The sequence below is a fragment of the Mustelus asterias genome, chromosome 5, assembly GCF_964213995.1.
Source record: "Mustelus asterias chromosome 5, sMusAst1.hap1.1, whole genome shotgun sequence".
NCBI lineage: Eukaryota > Metazoa > Chordata > Chondrichthyes > Carcharhiniformes > Triakidae > Mustelus > Mustelus asterias.
The window spans coordinates 75,380,394-75,403,578 of record NC_135805.1 but is presented as its reverse complement, the minus strand read 5'-3'; the positions used below and the strand labels follow the sequence as shown (position 1 = coordinate 75,403,578).

At 41.6% G+C, this 23,185-nt stretch overlaps 1 protein-coding gene across 1 annotated transcript in view; it reads left to right on the top strand.

The window, feature by feature from the left end:
* Nucleotides 1-11,820: 11,820 nt before the first annotated feature.
* mtcl3 (MTCL family member 3) overlaps nt 11,821-23,185 on the top strand; it is a 65,238-nt gene continuing 53,873 nt past the window's right edge. The window contains exons 1-3 of the mRNA XM_078213555.1: nt 11,821-12,029; nt 12,345-12,569; nt 12,813-12,971. Of these exons, the coding sequence (XP_078069681.1) occupies nt 11,886-12,029; nt 12,345-12,569; nt 12,813-12,971 (528 nt within the window). The 5' untranslated portion in view covers nt 11,821-11,885. The remainder of the gene's footprint in view (nt 12,030-12,344; nt 12,570-12,812; nt 12,972-23,185) is intronic.

Genomic DNA, 23,185 nt, shown 5'->3' with positions numbered 1-23,185 from the left:
CTAACGGAGCCAGTTATCATCATGATGGTTTCCTTTCAATCATCAGTAAAGTTGTAGAAACCAAGCAACATCATTATGAAGGATATGGAGAAGCATTAAGCACAGTAACAAAATAAGATAAATGGGTCATTTACAGTTATTCTTGCCTGACATTAATCAGACAGTAACAGCCCCAGCAACAATGATGTTGCAGCTGGCTCTATTTCAAAGGTAACCTATCACTAGATGTTTAAAGTGCTCTCCTACTTTAGCAGAATATAGTAATTAGAGTCCTTTGAGTTAAGGAGGGCTCTGATTGAAAATAGATTTGAGTGTGCAAGTTGCATCTCACATGGCTACGGTCATAACAAAAGAAAAAGTTAATAGAATATTGAGAATAAAAGATAAAAAGTAATGGTTCAGGACTCCACCTTGGTTGGTGATAAGAGTTTTCATGAAGCCCTGTTCCTTCTGTTAATCGAATTTGATAGGACTGCACAGTTTTACTCTGAACTACTGTTTGTGGGATCCTATCATCTTTCTGTACAATGTGTAGGTCATCCTGTATCAGAGCATCATTAAGTTGATGACACTTTTTAATGTACACTTTGTGCGGTTTCCAGCAGGCCCATGAACATTTCACATTGAACCAAGACTGGTTTCCCTTGCAAGATCCTGATCAAGGAGTGAGGTCACGAATGTACTGGAGATTCTAATATGAATGAGGAACATAAAATAATTAATATTAGTAGACACACGTGCTGGAGGAATTAACATAGGTATAAAGGAAATAGGAGCAGCAGTGGGCATTCAGTCCCTCAAGTCTGTTCCAATATTTAATTAGGTCATGGCTGATCATCTACCTCAACACCATATCCACACTATCACCTTGATGTATTTACTATCTAGAAATCTATCGATATCTGACTCAAACATATTCAATGTCTGAGCACTGCCCTCTGAGGTAAAGAATTCCAAAAATTTACCACCCTCTCAGAGAAGAAATTCCTTCTCATCTCAGTCCTAAATGGCTTAAACTTTATTCTGAGATTGTGTCCCCTGGTTCTAGAGCCCCCAGCCAGAGGAAACATCCTTCCTGCACCTCCCTTTTTGAGCCCTGTAAGAATTTTGCATGGTACAATGAGATCACCTCCCATTCTTCCAAACTCCAGATAATAGACCCAGTCTCCTCAATCTTTTCTCTTGCTGCCATCCCAGGGATTGGTCAGGTGAACCTTCATTGCGCTCCCTTTATGGCAAGTATATCCTTCTTTAGGTTGATGTGGAGATGCTGGCATTGGGCTGGGGTGGGCACAGTAAGAAGTCTCGCAACACCAGGTTTATTTGGTATCACGAGCTTTCAGAGCACTGCTCCTTCATCAGGTGAGTGAAGAGTTGGATTCACAACTAGGGTACAATGAACTGTTTTGTTATCTATCTAAGGAACATTATACTTGCTTTTGAAGGGGTGCAAGGAAAGTTCATTAGTGCCTATTGGGGTGAGAGGGCTGCTGTATGAGGGGAGACGGAATATAGAAGAATGAGAGGTGATCTCATTGTAAAATTCTTAGTGAGCTTGACAGGTTTTATGCTGATTGTTTCTTCTGGTTGGAGAGTCTAGAACTGACGGTCATAGGCTGGAATTTACCAGACTCTCTGCAGCTGGTGGTTTTCCCACCATGGACGTGGTGAGCCATTGGCTGCTGGCAGGATCTTCCGGTCCCATCCACCACTTGGGAACCCACCACCAGTGCTGACTTTCCTGGGACTGGAAGGCCCTGGCAGCTGGAGAACCAGAAAACCCCACTTTTAGTCTTAGAAAAAAGGGATTAGCCATTTAGGATTAAGATCAGAAACATCTTCTCTCCACAGAAGTACATTGAAGACTAAGATTATTAAATTCTTGGACACTAAGTGAATCAACTGATTTGTGAATAGGGCGGAAAGCTGAAGTCGAGGTAAAAGTTCAGCTATGAAATTATGAAATAGCAGAGCAAGCTTTCAGCTCTATACTCTACTCCGGGTCCTCTTCTTGTGTTGTTACACATTGCAATGACATCTGCTGCTGAAAACCCACAATGCCTAAGGGAGCGGCTAACACCACTGAACACAAGAGATCTGCCGAATTTATAACACTCAGTTTTGCCACAATAATATCAAATGCAAATGATGCCCAAAGCGATGAAATGCACTTGAGCGTCAATTGCCCCGTTGAAGGAGTAAATATTAAAAAGTGTAATTTTACTTTCGGGATGTTCCCCTTTAAACCATACAAATAGAGACATTCAGTGTCAGACAAGGGAAAGTGGTGTGGCTGGGGAAACAAAGACATTTTCCTGCATTATATATTCCGTGTCACTTCCTGCAAGGTCGCAGCAAATGTCGGGATCACCAGCGGCTCCGCTGATCCAAAGCGGCGTACATAGCACCGCCTCTTGGAGCGAGTAGTCAGTCAGTGAAAGGTCCCTCCCTCTCCAAGTAGCTTATCTGTCTATCAGGGCAGTAGTCCTGGCAGGGGGGACGCAAGTACAGCAGCAAGCCGAAATCAACCATGATAGCAGCACTAACCGAACACGGTGAGTCCCTTCTTCCTAAGACCTTCCGCTTGCCAAGCCAGGAGGCTCATTTATTAAACTCAATGGTGCACCTTCGCAAAGAGATGAAAAAAAACACCTTCAGATTTTGCCAATAAAACTTCTACTTCCCCTTGACTGTTCCCACAGATTTATTGCCATTACTCAATGAAGAATCACTTGTTCTTTTTTTTCCATGACTGAATTCTTCACTGGTATTACTTGTTAATTTATCCACGCTCGGTTTTTGATCGCTTTAATATCTCGGGATCTCCTGGGTGTTGAAATCTGGCTGCCACAGCACTTTGCACAATAGCGGCTGCAGAGCCGTCGCTTTATGTCCCCGCTTACAGTAATAGGACACCAAAGACAAAAAAAATCATTTCCGCTGCTTTAGGAAATGGGGGAAGTTGGGACATTTTCGACTCGATTGTGTTTATTGTTAAAATTGCACAGCAGAAAGAGTTAAAATATTCACGTAATCTATGATTGACTTTCTATTATGCTCAGTATCTAAATGTTCGACCCTGTATCTCCGCCCACCGAGCCGCACCCTTGTCATAACTCAAGATGGTTACGAATTCATTTCATGTGACATTTGTGTCCTGAACAGCAATGTCACAGTTTATAAAGGCGATTCCTGAGAAAATTGGTAACCTCTTTTGTATCTTGAGAATGCCAAGATATTTCATTCCATTTAAACTATGACACCCCAAATATCTATTCCCCATCATTTGATAGCATAGTTATAATTGTTGGGAATATTTGATATCTCTGAAGTATCTTCTTTTTAAAAAAAAAATTCGTATTGGCCAATGACTTAAGTAGTGGATCACCAGACAGGCTAGCTTAGTAATGATAAAAGCAAAATATTGAGGATCTGGAATCTGAAACAAAAACGGAAAACGTTGGAAAATCTCAGCAGGTCTGACAGCATCTGTGGAGGGAGAATAGAGCCAACCTTTCGAGTCTGACCCTTCATCAGAACTAAGAGTAGAGAAAATCAGAGAAGATTTATACTATGAGGATGAGGGGGACTGTATTAGGACAAAGGTAAAGTAAATGAGGATGAAGAAGGCTGAGCGAGGTGCTAAAAGTGTCCATTAAATGATCAGAATGTGTGAATGGCAGACCGGAAGTACAGATAGTTAAGGCAGTTGCTTTGAAAGGCGGGGGGGGGGGGGGGGTGGTCGGGAAGGAGAGCGGGAATGGCGAAGTGGAGAAATGGTAGTGAGAAAGAAGGATGATAAAAATGGATGAATGAGTGAAAAGAAGAAACGGAATAAAATAAATGGAAATGGGGTGAAGGTGGAGAGGAGAGTGCATTGCCCTCCACCCCCCCCCCCACCCCCCATCCTCATGGTATAAATCTTTCCTGATTTTCTTTGCTCTTAGCTCTGAGAAAGCGTCATCCAGAATCGAAACATTGGCAGTATTCTCTCTCCACAGATGCTGTCAGACCTACTGAGATTTTTCAGCATTTTCTGTTTTTGTTAGCTTAGTAATGACTTAGCTTTACAGCTGTATAGCCATATTTTTCTGATACATTTATACGGAGATGCCCAAAGGAGATTGCTTTGGTGCCACAGTGGTTTAACAAACTGACAGGAATGGATCTCATTGCAGGGTGTTGGATGAGGAGATAAGGGTAGCTATAAGCAACACGTAGAGATGGTACATGGGGGCGGGCAGGGGTGGGGGGTGCGGATATTGGCTCATATACATTGATGTTCTTCCTGGTGCTGAGTGAGAATGAACTGCAGGCCAACTGGGAGACAATGGATGTCACTGGGAAAAGTTAAAGTAAAGTTAAAGTTTATTTATTAGTCACAAGTAGAAGTTATTGTGAAAATCCCCTAGTCGTCGCACTCTGACCCCTGTTCGGGTACACTGAGGGAGAATTTGGGAGAAAAGGGACAATAACTTAAACAAAGGGATTTATTGCTTATTTTCTTTCTGGAATATGTAAAAAGCCATCACCTCTGTCTCTGCCTCTCTCCAGAAGAAAGTGTCCCGCTTTTCTGGGTCCAAGGGCCTTATGCAGATTGGCTAAAGCAAAAATATAGGGAATTCAAAAGTATGTACAAGAATACTGCTGAATTTAGCCAAATAAAACCAGGCAGATGATTAGCACAGAGCATTAGTAAGATTATTTCTTTTCTGCCTGTCATATATCACTCCCCATTAGAACATTAGCTAAAGTTCGGGAGTTCATGGGGAACAATCCCAATTTTCAGTGACTGTCCTTCCAATTTCCATAAGTGAGTGAGACTGGTTACTCAGTCACTGGTAGTGTCTTAGAGTAATATGGACTTACATTGATTACATGGACTGGCATTGATAACAGGCTAGTGAGTCTTCCACAGATGGTTCACTTCATTTCAATCTTTTGTTACCAGGCTTGTTGTTCTGGAGATATTTAAACTGTAAAAACATAGCTTACCCACCTCCCACCCCAAGATAGATGTCATTAGATAAATTATAAACATCACTTTCAGATCTCTAAAAATAGACGGTAGCTGCAAATAATTTATTCTGAGCAGCACTGTGAGCACCACACCTTGTGTGCACATTGCTGCTATCCTTTTGAGCACATATTATGCTCCATTAAATGATGGCTCTACCAGTTGGAGGTATGGAGCTTCAGCAGCTACCTGTTTCTTTGCAATGTAAGGATGGTAAGCATGATTTTCTGAATGCACAGCACATATTCTTATGCCTGGCCACCAGTTAATGCCTGCCAATGGTTTTAATCTAACAACACAAGGTATTGCTGTTGGACTTTAACCTGGTGTTGTTAGACTTCTTACTGTGTTTACCCCAGTCCAACGCCGGCATCTCCACATAATGGTTTTAATCCCAAGTCTCAAAGTTTTGTCATGAACTGTATGATAGATATCTACTTGCAGCATGGTGGTAGGACCTCTGCAGAACACCATTTGCCATTCCAGAAATTAGAAATTTGTAATTTATTCAATTATGAGTATTAAAAAGTAGGTATTAGATAATGCTATCATTTACCTCATTAACTTTAAGGGAAGTTAGTATGTGGAGAACTGTCATGATTGCTGTATTGCATAGAATTTTTAAGTGTGATTAGTCACTTTTTGTGAGTCATCCAGAGATGATCCTATAAACATAATCAAAAACTACAGAAATACTGAATCTATTCAACAGGACAGACTAGACCATATAATGAAACAATTAGAAGGTTGCCTCACCCTGATGGCTCCAAAACTTGATATTTTTATTTTACATATATTCAAACAGGGAGGAATGTTAGGGTAGTTTGAAGATTCAAAATTTCAAACAACTTTATTCAGGTTTTATTAGTTGTCCTGACCTAGGGGGGAAAAAAAATCACAATTCTATCTTAGGCACAAGGACAAGTAAGGAGAAATACATAGTGGAATCCACATAAATGCAAGCCGAATGCAAGTAAATTTTTTTCACTGACCTGGTGCATTAAAAGTGTTTTTAAACCTCAGCCTTGCTCCATATATGATTAATGAAGTGATACTGTTCATTGCAGATACTATGCAGGATTATATTTCTGTAGCATAACTCCTTGAATAAATTAATTTCTTACTTTAAGCAATAGGGAAATTCACCAACAGTGCATTCCCTGTGAGGAACTGTGCTGAAAGGAATTTGGCCACAGATGGGGCTACAACAATGTTGTGCTGATTCTCTGACCCATGGTCCCTTTGAGTATGCCTTTGCACTAGAAGCATTGCATTTGTGAATTTACCTTAAAATTCTTCAGTTACTTCAATTTCTGCCTTGCTTACATACTCACAATAGCTAAACTATGTGCATACCACTGCGACAACAGGGGCTATACTTCAGTATTTTGGGACACCCTGAGGACATGAATGTTGATACTTTAACACAATTTTGTTTTCTCTATGTGACAAGGCCAGGCAAATTGTTTAAATATTAAATTATATATGATTGGATTTTGTTGTTTTATAAACTCGGCAACTTGAATTTTTCAAAATTTCTTTCTTGTTTTAATTTTTCCCTTCTGGGGGCTCGCACCTTCACTTAATTGAGATATCAGGTATGCTGTTCCAGATGATCACAAATGATGCTCTTCACCTGTCAATAGTAATTGTATCATAGCAATCTGGGCTGTTTTATTCAGCCCTAGTATGAGAGAATGTCTCATGTCTTCTCAGATCTCTTATACATAACTCAGTTGGTACTGGCAATTCATCATGTGTAGAATCATAGGAATAAGACTGATCTTTGATATTGTACTCAAGAATATTGGTACAGCAACATTGAATCCTCTAGAAGGTGGCAATTTTTATTCATTCATAGAAACATAGAAAATAGGAGCAGTGGTAAGCCATTCAGCCCTTTGAACCTGCTCCACCATTCATTATGATCATTCCTGATCATCCATCCTTTGATCCTCTTTGCCCCAAGAGCAAAATCTAACTCCTTGAAAATATACAATGTTTTGGCTTCAACTGCTTTCTGTGGTAATGAATTCCACAAGCTTATCATTCCCTGGGTGAAGAAATTTCTCCTCATCTCAGTCCTAAAAGGTTTACCTTGTATCCTTAAACTATGACTCCCAGTTCTGGACACTCCTACCATCGGGGACATCCTTCCTGTATCTACCCTTTCTAGTCCTGTTAGAATATTATATGTTTCTATGAGATCCCCCCTCATTCTTCTAAACTCCAGAGAATGTAATCCTAACTGACTCTATCTCTCCTCATATGTCAGTCCTGCCATCCCAGGAGGTCTGTTAGACCTTCTCTGCACACCCTTTATAGCAAGAACATTATTCCTCAGATAAGGAGACCAAAATTGCACACAATATTCCAGGTATGGCCTCAACTAGGCCCTATATAATAGCAGCAAGACCTGCTCCTGTATTCAAATCCTCTCGCTATGAAGGCAAACATACCATTTCCCTTCTTTACCGCCTGCTGTACCTAAATTCTTACCTTCAGCGACTGGTATATGGGAACACCCAGATCGTGTTGGACATTCCCCTCTCTCAATTTATAACCATTCAGATAATAATCTGCCTTCCTGTTTTTGCTTCCAAAGTGGATCAGCTCACATTTATCCACATCATACTGCATTTGTTATGTATTTGCTCACTCACTCAGCTTGTCCAAATCACACTGAAGCATCTCTCCATCCTCCTCACAGCTCACCCTCCCACCCAGCTTTGTGTCATCTACAAATTTAGAGATATTACATTTAATTCACTCATCTAAATCATTAATATATATTGTAAAAGCTTGGGTCCTAGCACTGATCCCAGTGGTATTCCACTAGTCACTGCCTGCCATTCGGAGAATGACCCTTTCATTCCTACTCTTTGCCAACCAGTTTTCTATCCATCCCAATACATTACCCCCAATCCCATGTGCTTTAATTTTACACGCTAAAATCTTATGTGGGACTTTGTCAAAAGCCTATTGAAAGTCCAAATAAACCACACCCACTGGCTCCCTTTGATCAAGTCTTATAGTTTATTTCTCGGAGAATTCCAGTAGATTTGTCAAGCAATGATTTCCCTTTTGTAATTCCATGCTAACTCTGTCCGATTCCACCATCATTTACCAAATGTTCTGCCATAACATCTTTGTTAATGAACTCTATAAGTTTCCCCACTACCCACATCAGATTGACTAGTCTATAATTTTCTGTTTTCTTCCTGCCTCCCTTTTTTAAATAGTGGGGTTATATTAACTACCCTCCAATCTGTAGGAACTGTTCCAGAGTCTACAGAATATTGGACGATGACCACCAATGTATCATTCTTCTGGAAGAAACTGGCACCGTATAAAGAGCACTTACATAAAAAGTTACTTAAAACACTGAAAAAAATATGTTTTATCATTAAGTGTTCTGTCTTGAGATGAGATAATCACGTGTGATTATTGTGAAATATTAATTATTACAATACAGAACTAATAGAAAACGTATTTTTGTAATGAAGAGGGGAACCTAGATGTAGAAGATATAAATATAGTACAGCAATAAAATAATTATTTCCCTATTTTTAAAATGATGATGAAATTGAGAATATAGGTGAAATAAGAGAGACCATAGGATAATTGTTACAGGAATTAGCTCTGAACAAAAGGAGACAAAATTGAAAAGTCATGATATCCTGATGGCATGCACTCATTCTAAGTAATTCATTCAATCCCGATGGTGATATTCCATGTTGAAGGATGTCAGAGGGGCCTGATCATAATTTCAAATCCCCTTTGATATGCAAGTAGTTCTGGAGGAATAGAGAATTGCATTAGCTCACTTCAACGAAGAAGGGAAGGATAAATTGGGTAACTAGACAAATTAGACTAACAAAAGTTTTGCAGAAACTCTTAGAGATTCAAGATCAAATGAATGTGTTCTGAAATGTATGGAGCAATCAAGATTAACCAGCATGGATTTGTTAATGATGTTTGACTAATTTGGTGGAACTTTTGATGTTTAGATAGGGTGAGCACAGTTGATGAAAAATATACAGATTGTCAGAACATATTTGATAAGTTATCTTACTGGACCTTTCTGCAAACTTCAGGCATATGGTATATGAGGAAATGAGCAGCATGGATAAAAAGTTTCTTGATAAACATAAAAGATGTTTGGGTAAATGAGTGTTGCTCAAATTAAAAAAGGGTTGGGAGTTTTAAATCTGACTTTTGTTTTCAATTGATGATTTGGACTTGAGCATAGGAACATAATATCAACATTTGCTGAAGACACAAAGGCAGATGTTTTAACAAACTATGAAGAGCGCTAGAATTGTCTTTGGCAGATTTGTAGGATTGGCAGACAGGTAATAAATACATTTTGAGAATATAAATGAAGAATGAGAATATGCAACCAATGGAAAGGTGCGAAGGATGTGGAGGAATAGAGATTCTACGGGGTGCCATACATAATTCCAAGAATGTGTGAGAACAGGTAGATTAAAACACAAAAATACCTCTGTAAACAGGCACATTAACACACAAGAAAAGTGGGATTATCATTTTGCACACTGATGGTTTGATTAGATTTCAATATTGTCAAGTGGGGACAAAAGTGGCTGACGAGTTTTGGGGCAAAGTTCCTGATTAAGCATAAAAGATAAAGCATGAAGGTAAGTTAATGCGGTGATTTTTAAACTGTGCAGGCAATTGCCTACATAGATAATATCAACACATTCACGGGAGAAAGAGTGGCAAAGTGGTAAAACCACTGGATTAGCAATCCAGGCTAATGCTCTGGTGATGTGGTGGAATTTACATTCAGTTAACAAATCTGGAATATAAAGCTCATCTTAATAATGGTGACCATGGCAACTATCATCAATTGTCATAAAAACTTATCTGGTTCACTAATGTATTTTAGGGAAGGAAATCTGCCATCCTTAACTGGTCTGGCCTACATCTGACTCCAAACCCACAACAATGAGAACTCTTAATTGCCCTCTGAAATGGCAGAGGAAACCATTCAGTTTGAGGGTAATTAGGGATGAACAACAAATGTTGGTCTTGCCAGCGACACCCACATCCCATGAAAATTAAATGAATAAGCTTCTGCAACTATTACCACATTTATGGTAACCCTGTACACAAATATCAAAACAATTAGTTGCCATTCATTCTTATGTCAAACATTGGCCGGAATTTTACCGCCCCGCTCACCACAAGAATCAGAGTGGGCGAGGGGCTGACACGAGAGGGTCCATTAACTTTGGGTGGGATTTTATGGTTTCAGGATAAGCGAGGCCGTAAAATCCTGCCCAACATTAACAACATCTGAAAATAGCAGCATACTCTCAATGATCACTGGAAATACTGGCACTCTGTTTTCTCGCAAATATTGATACACTTGATACACTGATACACTGCTGCCCTAATTTCCAAAAGACTCCATAACAGTGCAATTATCAGAGAAGATGTTATTATGCAGTGACATGAATACTGAGCTATTTAGCAAATACATTTGATGGTGGATAGAAGAAATTTGATGGCTTCAAGGAGCCACTATCATGGTCCAGGGAGGAACTCCAGTTACCAAGATTTAAGTATTTTAATTCTATAATCTTGAGGTATGGAAATCTAAAAAGGTAATTGTGAAACACCTCAGCATCAATTCTTGCGAGGGGTAACCAGGCATGTAAGACATCAGTTTAACTTGGGTTCGACGGTCCTTTTATGTCTACACAGACTTTTGTAAACTTTCAGAGGTGAAAGTTTATTTGAGGATTTTCAGTAATTTGATTCTATAAAGTCATTTGAGGCTGTTTTCATACCTTAACTTCTTTATAGATTTATGCAACTATCATTTTGTCATTAAAATAACAGATATTCTTAGTACCCTAAAACAATACAGAATTGGGTTTCCACATTACTCCTGACTTCGGTGCGTCCGTGAATCGGTGAAAATGGATGATTTAATATCTCATGTATAAAAACCCTTACGGTTCCTGATGTCCTGCATTATGTTGCAGATTAAAAAGCGAATTGGACATTACGAACAAAAGCTAGCACCGAGATATCCACCTGGAAAAAGGTGGCAGCTTGTCCAATTTTGGTCCATTTAAGCTTCCCTGTCTGCATGTTCCTTTGAAACAGTTTGCCAGAAATACAGTCACATGCGATAATAGTAAGCTTTCTTGTTATTTTGTAATTGCAGGGCTCTGTACGGTTAGAAACTGAAATTTTCTGCAGCCCGGAAGTGGATAAGTATCTAAGTGGTATGCATGGAGCTGCCTGAGAATCGCCTTTAGATGACGATAGCACCATGAACCCAGCCAGTGGCGCTGCTGAAAACAGACAACATCCTCACAACAAGAAACAGCAGCGAGCCTCATCGCCGGCTAGGTTCCGGGATATTAACTCCAGACCCTCCATAAAGACTTCCTTCGGTGCCAAATCGAACACACTCAAGCAGGGTTACCACCCGAGCCGCTTTTCCAACCAGGGGGCTGCGAATCTCAAAGAGAAAGCGAGCCGAGCCGGGGCTGCTGTCCGCTCCGCTGGTGCTGAAAGGGAGATCGCCGCGCCCGAGGAGCCCGGCAGGGTGGAGGCGGAAAGCTGCCGCTTCGCCCCGAGGAAGAACTCGGATTCGCCCCTCGCGAAGAGTGGCCGTGCGGCCGGGGACCCCCTTGAGAAAGCGGACGGTGCGGTAAAGGCAGCGCGGGGCAAAGCAGGCGAGCAGCAGCCGCCCGGAGGAGGAGGAGGTGGTGGTGGTGGGGAGGCGGAGGGCAGCGGGCAGCCGGGAGGAGCGGGGAGGGGCCCCGGGCTTGGCCTCCACACTCAGAGCGCGGGGTTGGGGTCGCCGCCCGGTGCTGCGGCTGTCATGCACACCAAAAACACAGCGGAGCCCGACAACCAGAACGAGAGAGCGGCGGGCGGATCCAACATGGAGACAATAATGACTGAGCAAGAAAAGAGCCTGCAAGAGGAGGTGGAGAAACTGCGCTCGGAAAACCTGGGCCTCAAGGTAAGGGATTGGCCCTGTGGCAGACTGCCAGAGACTGGGGGAGGGGGGAGTAATCTCTGCTCCGGGATAAACACGGACAGAATGCAACATAAATACCAAAACAACCCCGCTTCTGAGAGGAAGAGGCTTCACCCTGTGTGGGCCTGCAAGCTGCAATGCTCGCACAGGAGATGCTGTTGACAATTTACAATATGGCCATTGTCCTGGGAAACGCCTGCCGCAGATTTGGGAGAGTTTTGTTTTTTTATTTTGATTTTGCTCTTCTATCGAAACACATATATATACACACATAAAGATATCTTTGCTTTGTTTCAGGCCGAGATAGAGGAAATGAGGAACGAAATGGATGAAATGCGGGACAGTTTCTACGAGGAGGACGCCTGCCAGCTGCAGGACCTCCGGCGGGAGCTGGAGCGGGCCAACAAGAACTGCCGGATCCTCCAGTACCGCCTGCGGAAGACGGAGAGGAAAAGGATGAGGTTCGCCCAAACTGGCGAGATGGATAACGAACTGCTGAGGAGCCTGGAGCAAGACCTCAAGGTCAACTTTCCTTTTCAATCTCTTGACACGTCGTGAGTTTCCTGAATTTAGCAAGGATTAAAACAGAAAACAAATCTGCACCTTTTGAGATAACGAACTTTTAAGTAATTAACATCCATTTTAAAATAGTTATGACTTTAGTTTTATTTTCTGCGATTATTAGTATCCATTTTAAAACAGTTGTGACTTTGTTATTTCATTTTCTGTGATGAGGATGCCATTTACTGTTGTCATTACTTACAGGTTGCCAAAGACGTGTCTGTCCGGCTGCACCACGAATTGGAAAACGTAGAAGAAAAACGCACCAAAACAGAGGAAGAAAATGAAACCTTGCGTCAGCAGCTAATAGAAGCTGAAATTACCAAACAAGCTTTACAAAATGAACTGGACAAGATAAAAGAGGCAAGTACAGTAATGATGACCACCACTTCCCTATTCCAGGGTCATAAATTGAAGACAACAGATCACAAACTCAGAAATCATCTTTGGTCATGTCAGTGGGAGAACGTAATATATTCATCCAACATTTCTCTATTTCTTTAAATGGGGTTAGGCCTTATTAAAATGGTTAAACAACTGAGTAAAATCGTCACTCAGGAATATTGATAATTGTAATTTATGAACGTATTTCTTTGTTGTAAAAAAAAATCCCTGAAGGGTAGAAATTGGCCTTGTGCCCAAAATGAATGTTAAGTCACTGGAATGATATTCCCACACACTGGTATTTGCTGGTGTGAGGCCAGTACCACATTTAGTCACAGGTCTCATCTGCACTTAACTGGTGATCTGTGGTGCCAAGCAGATGACCATGGGAAGCAACTCAACAGTGCCAATAGCAATAGAACAAATTCAAGTGGTTGTAGCCAAGTAACTTGTGGGTAAACATGGATATATATGTCAGAAAGAAAGTGTGAAGCAGGCTATGTCAATCTGTCAAGAAAGACATCTGTTGAGTAGCTGACTTTAAGCATTTGCTATTCCAAAGTTGTCTGGTACAAATCAAATTCTTGTCCAATAGGTCGGTACATTTAAGAAAAATGGGGGGAATTAAAATTAACTTTGGCAGAGCAAAAAACGGGCAAAATGAAATCAGCTGATTATATTACACCCTATGAATAGAAAATAAAGGGTGAGGTATAAAACTCCTTATTACCTAGTTACTATTACCCCCAAGATCTTAATTTGGTAACAGTCAGATTTTGCTAGAACGTTATTGATGGGTTTAGGAGCAAACACAACTGAAACAAGTGTGATTATAAGGACAAAGTAGATTTATTTTTCTTTTAACTATACCAAAGGAACAATGTCAGCAATTTAAAAAAAACATTTGGTGTGTGAACAAGGGGTGATTGGTGTAGAGTACACTGTTAAATACCCCGGGATTATGGAAGGGCTCCTTTAAACTGGTCAATATGGTGCCTGAGTTCTCCATTGGTACTTGGATGAGAACCAAATTGTTTGATAGATCCATTTTCCTAGGAAATATTTCATTAAAAATAATCGCCATTGAATAGAGATTTTCAAATTATATTTTGCCTCACACGATTAACATGAGAAAAAATATGAGTGAATAACATAGGCTGCCTCGAGATGCCATTTCTCTCTCATTCATCTGCACATTTCACTGACTCCCCACTGCTTCCTTTCACATGAAAGATTCTTTTGCATTTTCGCTACCTTTCTTTGTTTTTGTGTTCCTGCAGTATCTACCTGTATCTCTATTTTTTCTGCAGATTTCTTTATCTGTTGATGTTCGTGTGTATTTGTCTCTTTTTTTCTCTTTGGTCACTGTAAATGGGAATTTTAAACTGAAACTATGTATGGTTTTGAGAGTGGGTGGGTGTTTTAAAATGCTGACATTGATGGTGTGTTGGGAAGTTGACAGCACCCATTGACTTCTACCTTTAACATGGTAATCTTCTGCCCACAAATTCACCTCACAGGTGACTGAATCCATGTTTGCCAAGGCAAAGAATTATGTGCATCATTAACTGATGAGTGTAGTCAAAATGAGTAGACATTTAGCTTTGTGGCTCTGATTGGGTTTCCATAGATCCAGGGAATCATCAATTGCATGCATTAATCTGCATAATCTTAAGAAAAAAAAGCAAATACTAGACATGTATCATTGTGTTAGGGACACACGTGCATACAATCGTGCAGCTACAGTTCTTTACTCTTTATTTCTGTACTACTCCTATCTGGTGCAATTGTGTGCAATTTCTGGCAATTTGTGTGCAACCACAGCGATGTCATCACATCCTTGTGCAAGCTTCCCAGGAACTACCATGATGCTTTTGTCCTGCACCGGTCAAGCCTCCCTAAACTCTTAACATCAAAAAGCAAAGTTAGTAGCTGGCTCCTTAGGGACAAGGGGTATCTATTGAAGATGTGGTTGATGATACATATTTGGAATTGAGACAATGTAGCCAAAGAAAGTAACAGTCAAAGCCAGATGACCATGAGAGCTGTCATTACCAAATATTTGGGATGCTGAAGATGTGGTTTGAGGTGTCTGAATAAATCTAGATTCGTCAGGCTGGATATCAAGAATGATTGTGGTGTGTTGTGCCTTTCACAACATAGCGCAACAGAGAGGACGGGAGTTCTTGGAGGAAGAAGGTACAGAGTGCACTGTTTTTTGAGTGGGAGGAAGAGGAGCAAAGTGAGGTGCAGCAGGAAGAGGAACATGATGGGAACTAGCACTCATGCACATGGCTGCCAGTGATAACTAGGATTGCCTAATTCTAGCTGGACTTAGTTAGAGGGAAGCAGAAAATTCATTTGGCAGCTAAATTCTGAACCAACTTGGATTGTATCTCACAATGCAAAGCAGTCCTACAATCTACAAACCATTTCTGTCAAGACATCCTTTGTTCATCTTTAACTCTTGTCTTACCTCCCATCACAAATGGGAAAACTGTTTTCTTATTTCAGCCTCTCCCGCTTTACTTGTGGTGGCCACAAAGGTTGATCACCTTTCAACATCTCCACCAGTCAGTCACTCAATCTTCTTCCAATCTTGCTGTGTTTAAGTCTCTCACCCCTGTATCCTTTTACCTTACGCCTTCCTTTTCTTCTTCCTGGCAGTCTTGTCTCCATCACTTGCCTGACCACATCCTCTCTCTGCAACAGATTACCATCTTATTTCTTCTTGGCTACTTTCTTTAATTCTTCCACAATCTTCACTGATTCCCTTATATATTGCTCCTGATCTTGCCCTTTCTTGTATCTCCACACATCCGTTTCAACATCTGCATCTCATTCATGTTCACTCATTGTTCCTCTTGCCCTGATGTTACCAAAGTTTCTGCACTATATAACAAGGCCATTCTCACAACTGTCTTGTACTTCTCCCTTTCAGTTTCAGAGACTCCATTGCGCTTCTTCCAATTACTCTAACCAGAGCAAATCCATTGCTGAATTTTCATTCGCGTACTTTTATTAGTATCTCAAAACCAGCAACCTTGAGACCGAAGCTTTTAGACCTTGTTGGATTTTAGCTCAGCAGTTCAGGCCATTGACAGTTCGGAGCAAGCTGGATTGGGTGAGGTCAAGGGTCACTTGGAGTGTGGGAATAGATTGGCACTGAAGCAGCAAAGGGGATAACTAGTCTGTGGCCAGACCATGCCAATACAGTGCCTAGCCAAATTGCTCAGGTAAGTTTTTTTTTGTACTTTACTCAATTAACTTTGATGCATGGTCCATTCCAATTTTCAGACAACTCCAAATTTTGGACATTCGGATTTGAGACACTCTAATGTACCTGAACTGGTCCCACTGCTTTGTCATTTTTCATTTTTCCGCGCTGTTCTGATTGCTACTGGATTGATACTATCATTTCTTCATTTATGACTACTTCTTCTGTCTTCCTTCTTAAGTTTTCTTCATTCATAAGCCAGTTAAAATATTGACCCCACTTCTCTTTGATTTCATCCTCTTTCACAAAGGTTATGCCGCCTGGTTCCTTGATTGTATGTACAATTCCCACATCTTTTGTTAAACTACCTCTCAAAGCTGCTGAGATCCTTTTGTTATTCTTTGGTATCCAGATGTTTAGATTTTCTTCTTGGCCAGGGATCTCTAGCGATTACTTTTGTTGCATTCTGTTTTTGGCTTTTCGTAGTGTTCTTCAGCCAAATCAATTCACTCCATGTGATATCAAGAAAGGGCTGAAGGTGCTGGATACTGTAAAAGTTATGGCCCTGACAGTATTGCAGAATAGTACTGAAGACTTGTGCTGCAGAATTAAACAGGCTCTTAGCCAAGCTCTTCCACTGGCATCTACACGGCAATGTGGAAAATTGCCCAGGTATGTCCTATACACAAAAAGGCAGAACAAATCCAACTTGGCCAATTACTGCCCAGTCTACGCTCGATCATTAGTAAAATCATTAAAACAGTCATCGATAGTACTATCAACCGACACCTACTCAGCAATAACCTGCTCACTAACACTCAGTTTGGATTCCACCTCGGCCACTCAGCTTCTCACCACATTATGGCCTTGGTCCAAAAATGGACAAAAGAGCATTTTGTAATTGAGAGTGACTGCCCTTGACATCAAAGCAGCATTTGACTAATTGTGGGATCAAGGAGCCCAAACAAATCTGGAGACAATGGGGCTCGGGGAAAGTCTCCACTAGTTGGAGTCATACTTAGCACAATGGAAGATGATTGTGATTGTTGGAGGTCAATTATCCCAGTCCCACTGCCGGAGTTCTTCAGGGTGGTGTCCTGGGCCCAACAATCTTCAGCTGCAGCATCAATGACCTTCTTTCCACCATAAGGTCAGAAGTGGGGATGTTTGCTGGTGATAATAGAATATCCAGCATCATTTGCAACTCCTCAGATATTGAAGCAGTCTGCGTCCATGTGCAGCAAGACCTGGACAACATGCTGGCATAAGCTGAAAAGTGACAAGCAACATAAGGGCGACATAGTGACACAGTGGTTAGCACTGCTGCCTCACAACGTCAGGAACCTGGGTTCAATTCCAGGCTCGGGTCACTGTCTGTGTGGAGTCTGCACGTTCTCCCCGTGTCTGTGTGGGTTTCCTTCGGGTGCTCCGGTTTCCTCCCACAGTCCAAAGATGTGCGGGTTAGATTGATTGGCCGTGCTAAATTGCCCCATCGTGTCAAGGGGACTAGCAGGGTAAATGGGGTTATGGGGCTAGAACCTGGGTGGGATTGTGGTTGATGCAGACTCGATGGGCCAAATGGCCTTCTTTTGCACTCTAGGCATTCTATGATTTGCACTACACAAATGCCAGGCCATGATAATCTCCAATAAGGGAGAATCTAACCAGCTCCCCTCGACATTCAATTACATTACCATCACTGACTCCCCCACAATCAACATGCTGGCATTACTTTCCATCAGCAACTGAACTGGGATCAGCTTTATAAATACTGTGACTACAAGAGTAGGTGGAGAGGATGGGAATTCTGTACTGAGTAACTCACTTCCAGACTCCCTAAAGTGTCTCCAACATCTACGAGACTCGGGATGATGGAATACTGCCCATTTGCCTGGAAAAGTACACTCCTGCAATACTCAAGAAGCTTGAAACCATCCAGGACAAAGCAGCCCACTTGATTGGTACTCCGCCCACCATATTAAACATTAATTCCCCACACAACCGATGCGCAGCAGCAGTTTGAACCATCTGCAAGATGGACTGCAGCAATTCAACAAGGCTCCTTCAGCAGTATCTTCTGAAGCCTCGAAAGACAAGGACAGCAGATGGATGGGAACACCACCAACTTCAAGTTTTCCTCCAAGCCACGCACCATCCTGATTTGGAACTATATTACCATTCATTTACTATCCCTTGGGCAAATCCTGGAACTCCCTTCCTAAGAGCACTGTGGGTGTACTCACATCACATGGGGACTGCAGGAGTTCAGCACCACCTTCTCAAGGGCAATTAGGGATTGACAATGAATGCTGGCACAGCCAACGATGTGAAATAATAAAAAAAACAATAATTCTCTGACCTACATAGTGAATTGGCCACTGCATCACAACCTCCTGGGCTTCCTTATCTCTGTCACAAGAATACCTGCAAGCAAGATATGAAGATTGAAGACATTGACACTGGGAGACAGTTGCTGACGGTCCTAAATCTCTGGAGACTGACTGTTTGGAGGGACATTGGAAGAGACAAGCAGAAATGAAAAGTTCAGCTGGTCGAGAAGAGAGCCCAGGCAAAACAGAGGCCTGTGAATTGTGCACCTTCTCAGCCCACTGGCTTCCTATGCAGCAAATGCGGCGGAGGCTGCCATGCCAGAGTGGAGCTGTTTAACATAGAATTGATCATCGTGACATAAATCATTGTCTCATGAGACAGAAGGCTGCAATAGAGCTGCTAATGCAGTGACTGGGGTTAAAAGTCACTGACAAGCACACTGCTGAAATTCCTGAGTTCTTCATGCACTATCGGGTTCCCTTCATTGTCGGTGCATTGAACAATTGAAACACAATCCTTGTTCTGTTTCAATTTGCTCTCTCTCATTTTTTTATTGCTCTGATCAGTGTCACTTTTTAAATTACACTTTACCTTTACCATCATCTCACACCCCTTCGACATTTCACAGACTCCATTTTATGTCCAACTTGGCCTTTTCTCTGTATCATTTTGTCTCTATTATTCTCTGTTTCCCAAGCCACATATTTTCTGAAGTATCCTGTCACACTAACAAATCACATAATCTCTGCACAAAAGGAACCTATTCCGTCCACTGCATTTGTGGCAAAGTTCACTCTACATTTCCTTGTACTTTGCATTATTTAATTTCTTTTTGTGGTGCAGTATTTGATCCAACTGGAGCACATCAACAAATAACAATTATTTTATTTTTAATGTATAAATATATTACCTTGATCCTAAACTATCATCAATGAGAACAACTTTTTTTCTGTCTGCCTTATCTAAATCTGTCTTAATCTTGTACACCTCTATCAGAGCTCCTCTTAACTTTCTTTTCTACAAGGAAAACAATTCTAGCTTCTCCAACCTAACCTAGTAGCTATATTCCCTCATTCCTGCAATCATTTTGGTAAATCTTCTCTGCATCCTCTCTAGGACCTTCACATAAATTGGAGGGATTGGGGACTTGGAACCAATTCAGATCAGTGGGGACCTGTATGTTTGATGAGTGGGACTTGTTATAAGAAAGGATACAGGTGGCACAGTATTAAATGAGCTGAGGCCTCAAGGAGGATGGAAGGGAACAAAGGAATAGATGAGGATTTCAGTAGTAGACAGTTGAGTGAGTGATACAGTGGAGGTGAAAGAAGGCGATCTTAATGAAGGTGCTATGGGTTTGAAGCTCAGATTAGGATCAAACGAAATGTCAAGGTTGCAAAGAAAATGGGAAGGGGATGGAATTGGTGACAAGGATACAAAGTTGTGATAAGGACCAATGATGGTGGTTTTGGTCTTCCCAATTGCTCACCAGAAGAAATTGAGCCTCATCCACAATTGGATGTCAGATACTGTTTGGGACCAGAGAATATCGGTTTAAGGTGAAGAGTAAATGGTTTAGAAAGGATCTGAGGAAACGTTTTTTTCACCCAGAGGGCGGTGGAAATATGGGATGTGCTGCCTGAGAGGGTGGTGGAGGCAGGTACTCTCGCAACATTTAAGAAGCATCTGAAGGAGAACTGAAACTGCCAAGGCATAGTAGGCTATAGGCCAAGTGCTGGGAAATGGGATTAGTATAGATTGGTATTTGATGGTCGGCATAGTTGCCCAAAAGGCCTGTTTCTGTGCTGTCTGACTCTGTGACTCTATAAGCAGAGAAACAATAGAGAAGTTGAGAGATGTGATGGTGAGGTAGAGCTGTACATGTTGAAGCTGGCTTCAGAGCCTTGAACATTATTAGCAAGGGACAGGATGCATATAAAATAAAAGTTTATTTATTAGTCACAAGTAGGCTCACATTCACACTCTAATGAAGTTACTGTGAAAATCCCCTAGTTGCCACATTCCGGTGCCTTTCTGTGTACACTGAGGGAGAATTTAGCATGGCCAATGCACCTAACCTGCACGTCTTTAGACTGTGGGAGGAAACCCACGCAGACACAGGGAGAATGTGCAAACTAGACAGTGACCCGAGCTGGGAATCAAACTCAAGTCCCTGGCGCTGTGAGGCAGCAGTGCTAACCACTGTGCTGCCTCATATGAAGAAGAGGTGTAAGGAAAAGATAGATCTTTAGGGTGCACTAGAGATAATGGTGCAGGGGCAAGATAAGAAGCAATTGCTGGAGATGCTCTGGCACGATTGATAGGTAGGAATGTAACCAAGTTAGGGCAGTTCCAGTGAGCCAGACAATGCAGTTCAGGCATGGAGGGAGGATAATTTTTGATCAACCATGTCACAGGTTCCAGAGAGATTGGGAAGAAATCATTTCATGGTTGCAGTTGCAGAGGATGTCATTGCTAATTAATGCAGTTTCTGCTTTGTGGTTGGAATGAAAAGCTGGTAGGAGAGATTCAAAATGGGGGGATGATTTGAAACTCAGGGTCACTTGTTTCCTGTCTGAAGAACAGGTGGTTCTGAAAATGTTGGACATGCCTCAGCTTCCTCATTGATCCCCAAGGCTTGTCTGATGTAATTTTCAGATAGATTTGTAAATGGGCGCACAACATTCCTGACAGGGGCATGCAGATATTTGTAGCAGACATTGTGCAGCCTAACTAACTGAGCTTAAAAGGACTGTTGCTCAAAATAGTGTCCTGGAAATTTTCATCTCTTCTCTTGGACCCACAACAAAACCCTGGCTCAGTGCCAGAAAGAGTGATTGATGATGAGGTGGTAGTTTGTAATGATGGAACAGTCAAGGGTGTCTAATTTTAGAATGCACTGAATATTCATTTTTCTTACCTTTTCCCAAAATAAGTTCCTATTGACAGTATTCTCTGATGAGACTGCACATTCCTAAAGCTACCTCTGTAATTCCCCCTTAAATTTTGTAATAGATCATACGACCATTAGAAATAGGAACAGGAATAGTCCGTTTAGCCCCTCAAGCCTGTTCTGCCCCGCCATTCAATAGGACCATGGCTGATCTGACATTCCCCACTTCCACTTTTCTGCCCTTTCCCATAACCCTTGATTCCCTTATTGATGCCCAACTGAACTGAAACCCCCTACCCTTCCGGGGGCCATATCCTGGCCGGTGAAGGCAAGCATGCCGTATGCCTTCTTGACTACCTTTTGCACCTGCGTTGCCACTTTCAGTGACCTGTGTGCCTGTACACCCAGATCCCTCTGCCTATCAATACTCTTAAGAGTTCTGCCATTTACTGTATATTTCCTATCTGTATTAGACCTTCCAAAATGCATTACCTCACATTTATCTGGATTAAACTCCATCTGCCATCTCTCCACCCAAGTCTCCAACTGATCTATATCCTGCTGTATCCTCTGTTGGTCCTGATTGATGCCGGCAAATCCACCAATCTTTGTGTCGTTCGCAAACTTACTGATCAATCCAGTTACATTTTCCTCCAAATCATTTTTTAATATATATATTACAAACAGCAAAGATCCCAGAACTGATCCCTGAGGAATGCCACTTGTCACAGCCCTCCATTCTATTTACATAAGATTCCACACTAAATATAGTTTACTCACAAAAAGTTAATATTCACATTGATTATTTTTTTTAAGTTTAAACAGGTGTTAGTAATTTAAGTGGGATCCCTTCCACTGCTGACTCTTTCAACTTGTTTTGCTTGTTTAAATATATGGTTGTGAGAAATTAATATTTGATTTCTTAATTTCTGCAGTCTAAGCAAACTGTGGTGCTCCTGGATTACATATTATTAACATAATTTTGTCTTTGACTGATTTGCCTTTTGTGTGTTCGGATTTGACTATTTGAGAAATATGTTTCTTCCTTTAATGTTTACATTTGTGATTCCAGCTATTAAGGAGTTCTGCACTGCTCTGATGCATCCTTAGAGGAAGCATTCTTTGATGAGTAAGAGGTGAGCATACCTCATTTTAATGCAGTAAAATGCTGACATTTTGGAGCAAAGTAGTACTTGGCTTTTTTTTTTAAGCCCACCTTTGCTTACAAAAGCCAATTAACATTCTTGATGATGAGAACACTAAGTACCTAATTTAATGGATGGAATTCTCACAAGCTCCCATTGGCGTGTTTGATGGCAAGCGTGGGGGGTCGGGGCAGTGGGGGGAGAATATGGCAGGAGGCCCAGAAATTGGTTTCATGCTGGTGTGAATTTACAGTATGATCTTCTGTTGGTGCTTGACATGGTGAGTTGGAAAACTCACCAGGGGTCAGCATAAATCTCTTTTGCAACCCGTTTAATGGGATGCGGATGAAGGCCCGATATCCTTGGGGCGGCATGGTGGCACAGTGGTTAGCACTGCTGCCTCACAGCTCCAGGGACCTGCATTTGATTCCCGGCTTGGGTCACTGTCTTTGTGGAGTTTGCACATTCATAAAAGAATCATAGAATCTCTACAGTACAGAAAGAGGCCATTTGGTCCATCGAGTCTGTACTGACCACAATCTCACCCAGGCCCTATTCCCATAACCCCACACATTTACCCTGTTAATCCCCCTGACACTAGGGTCAA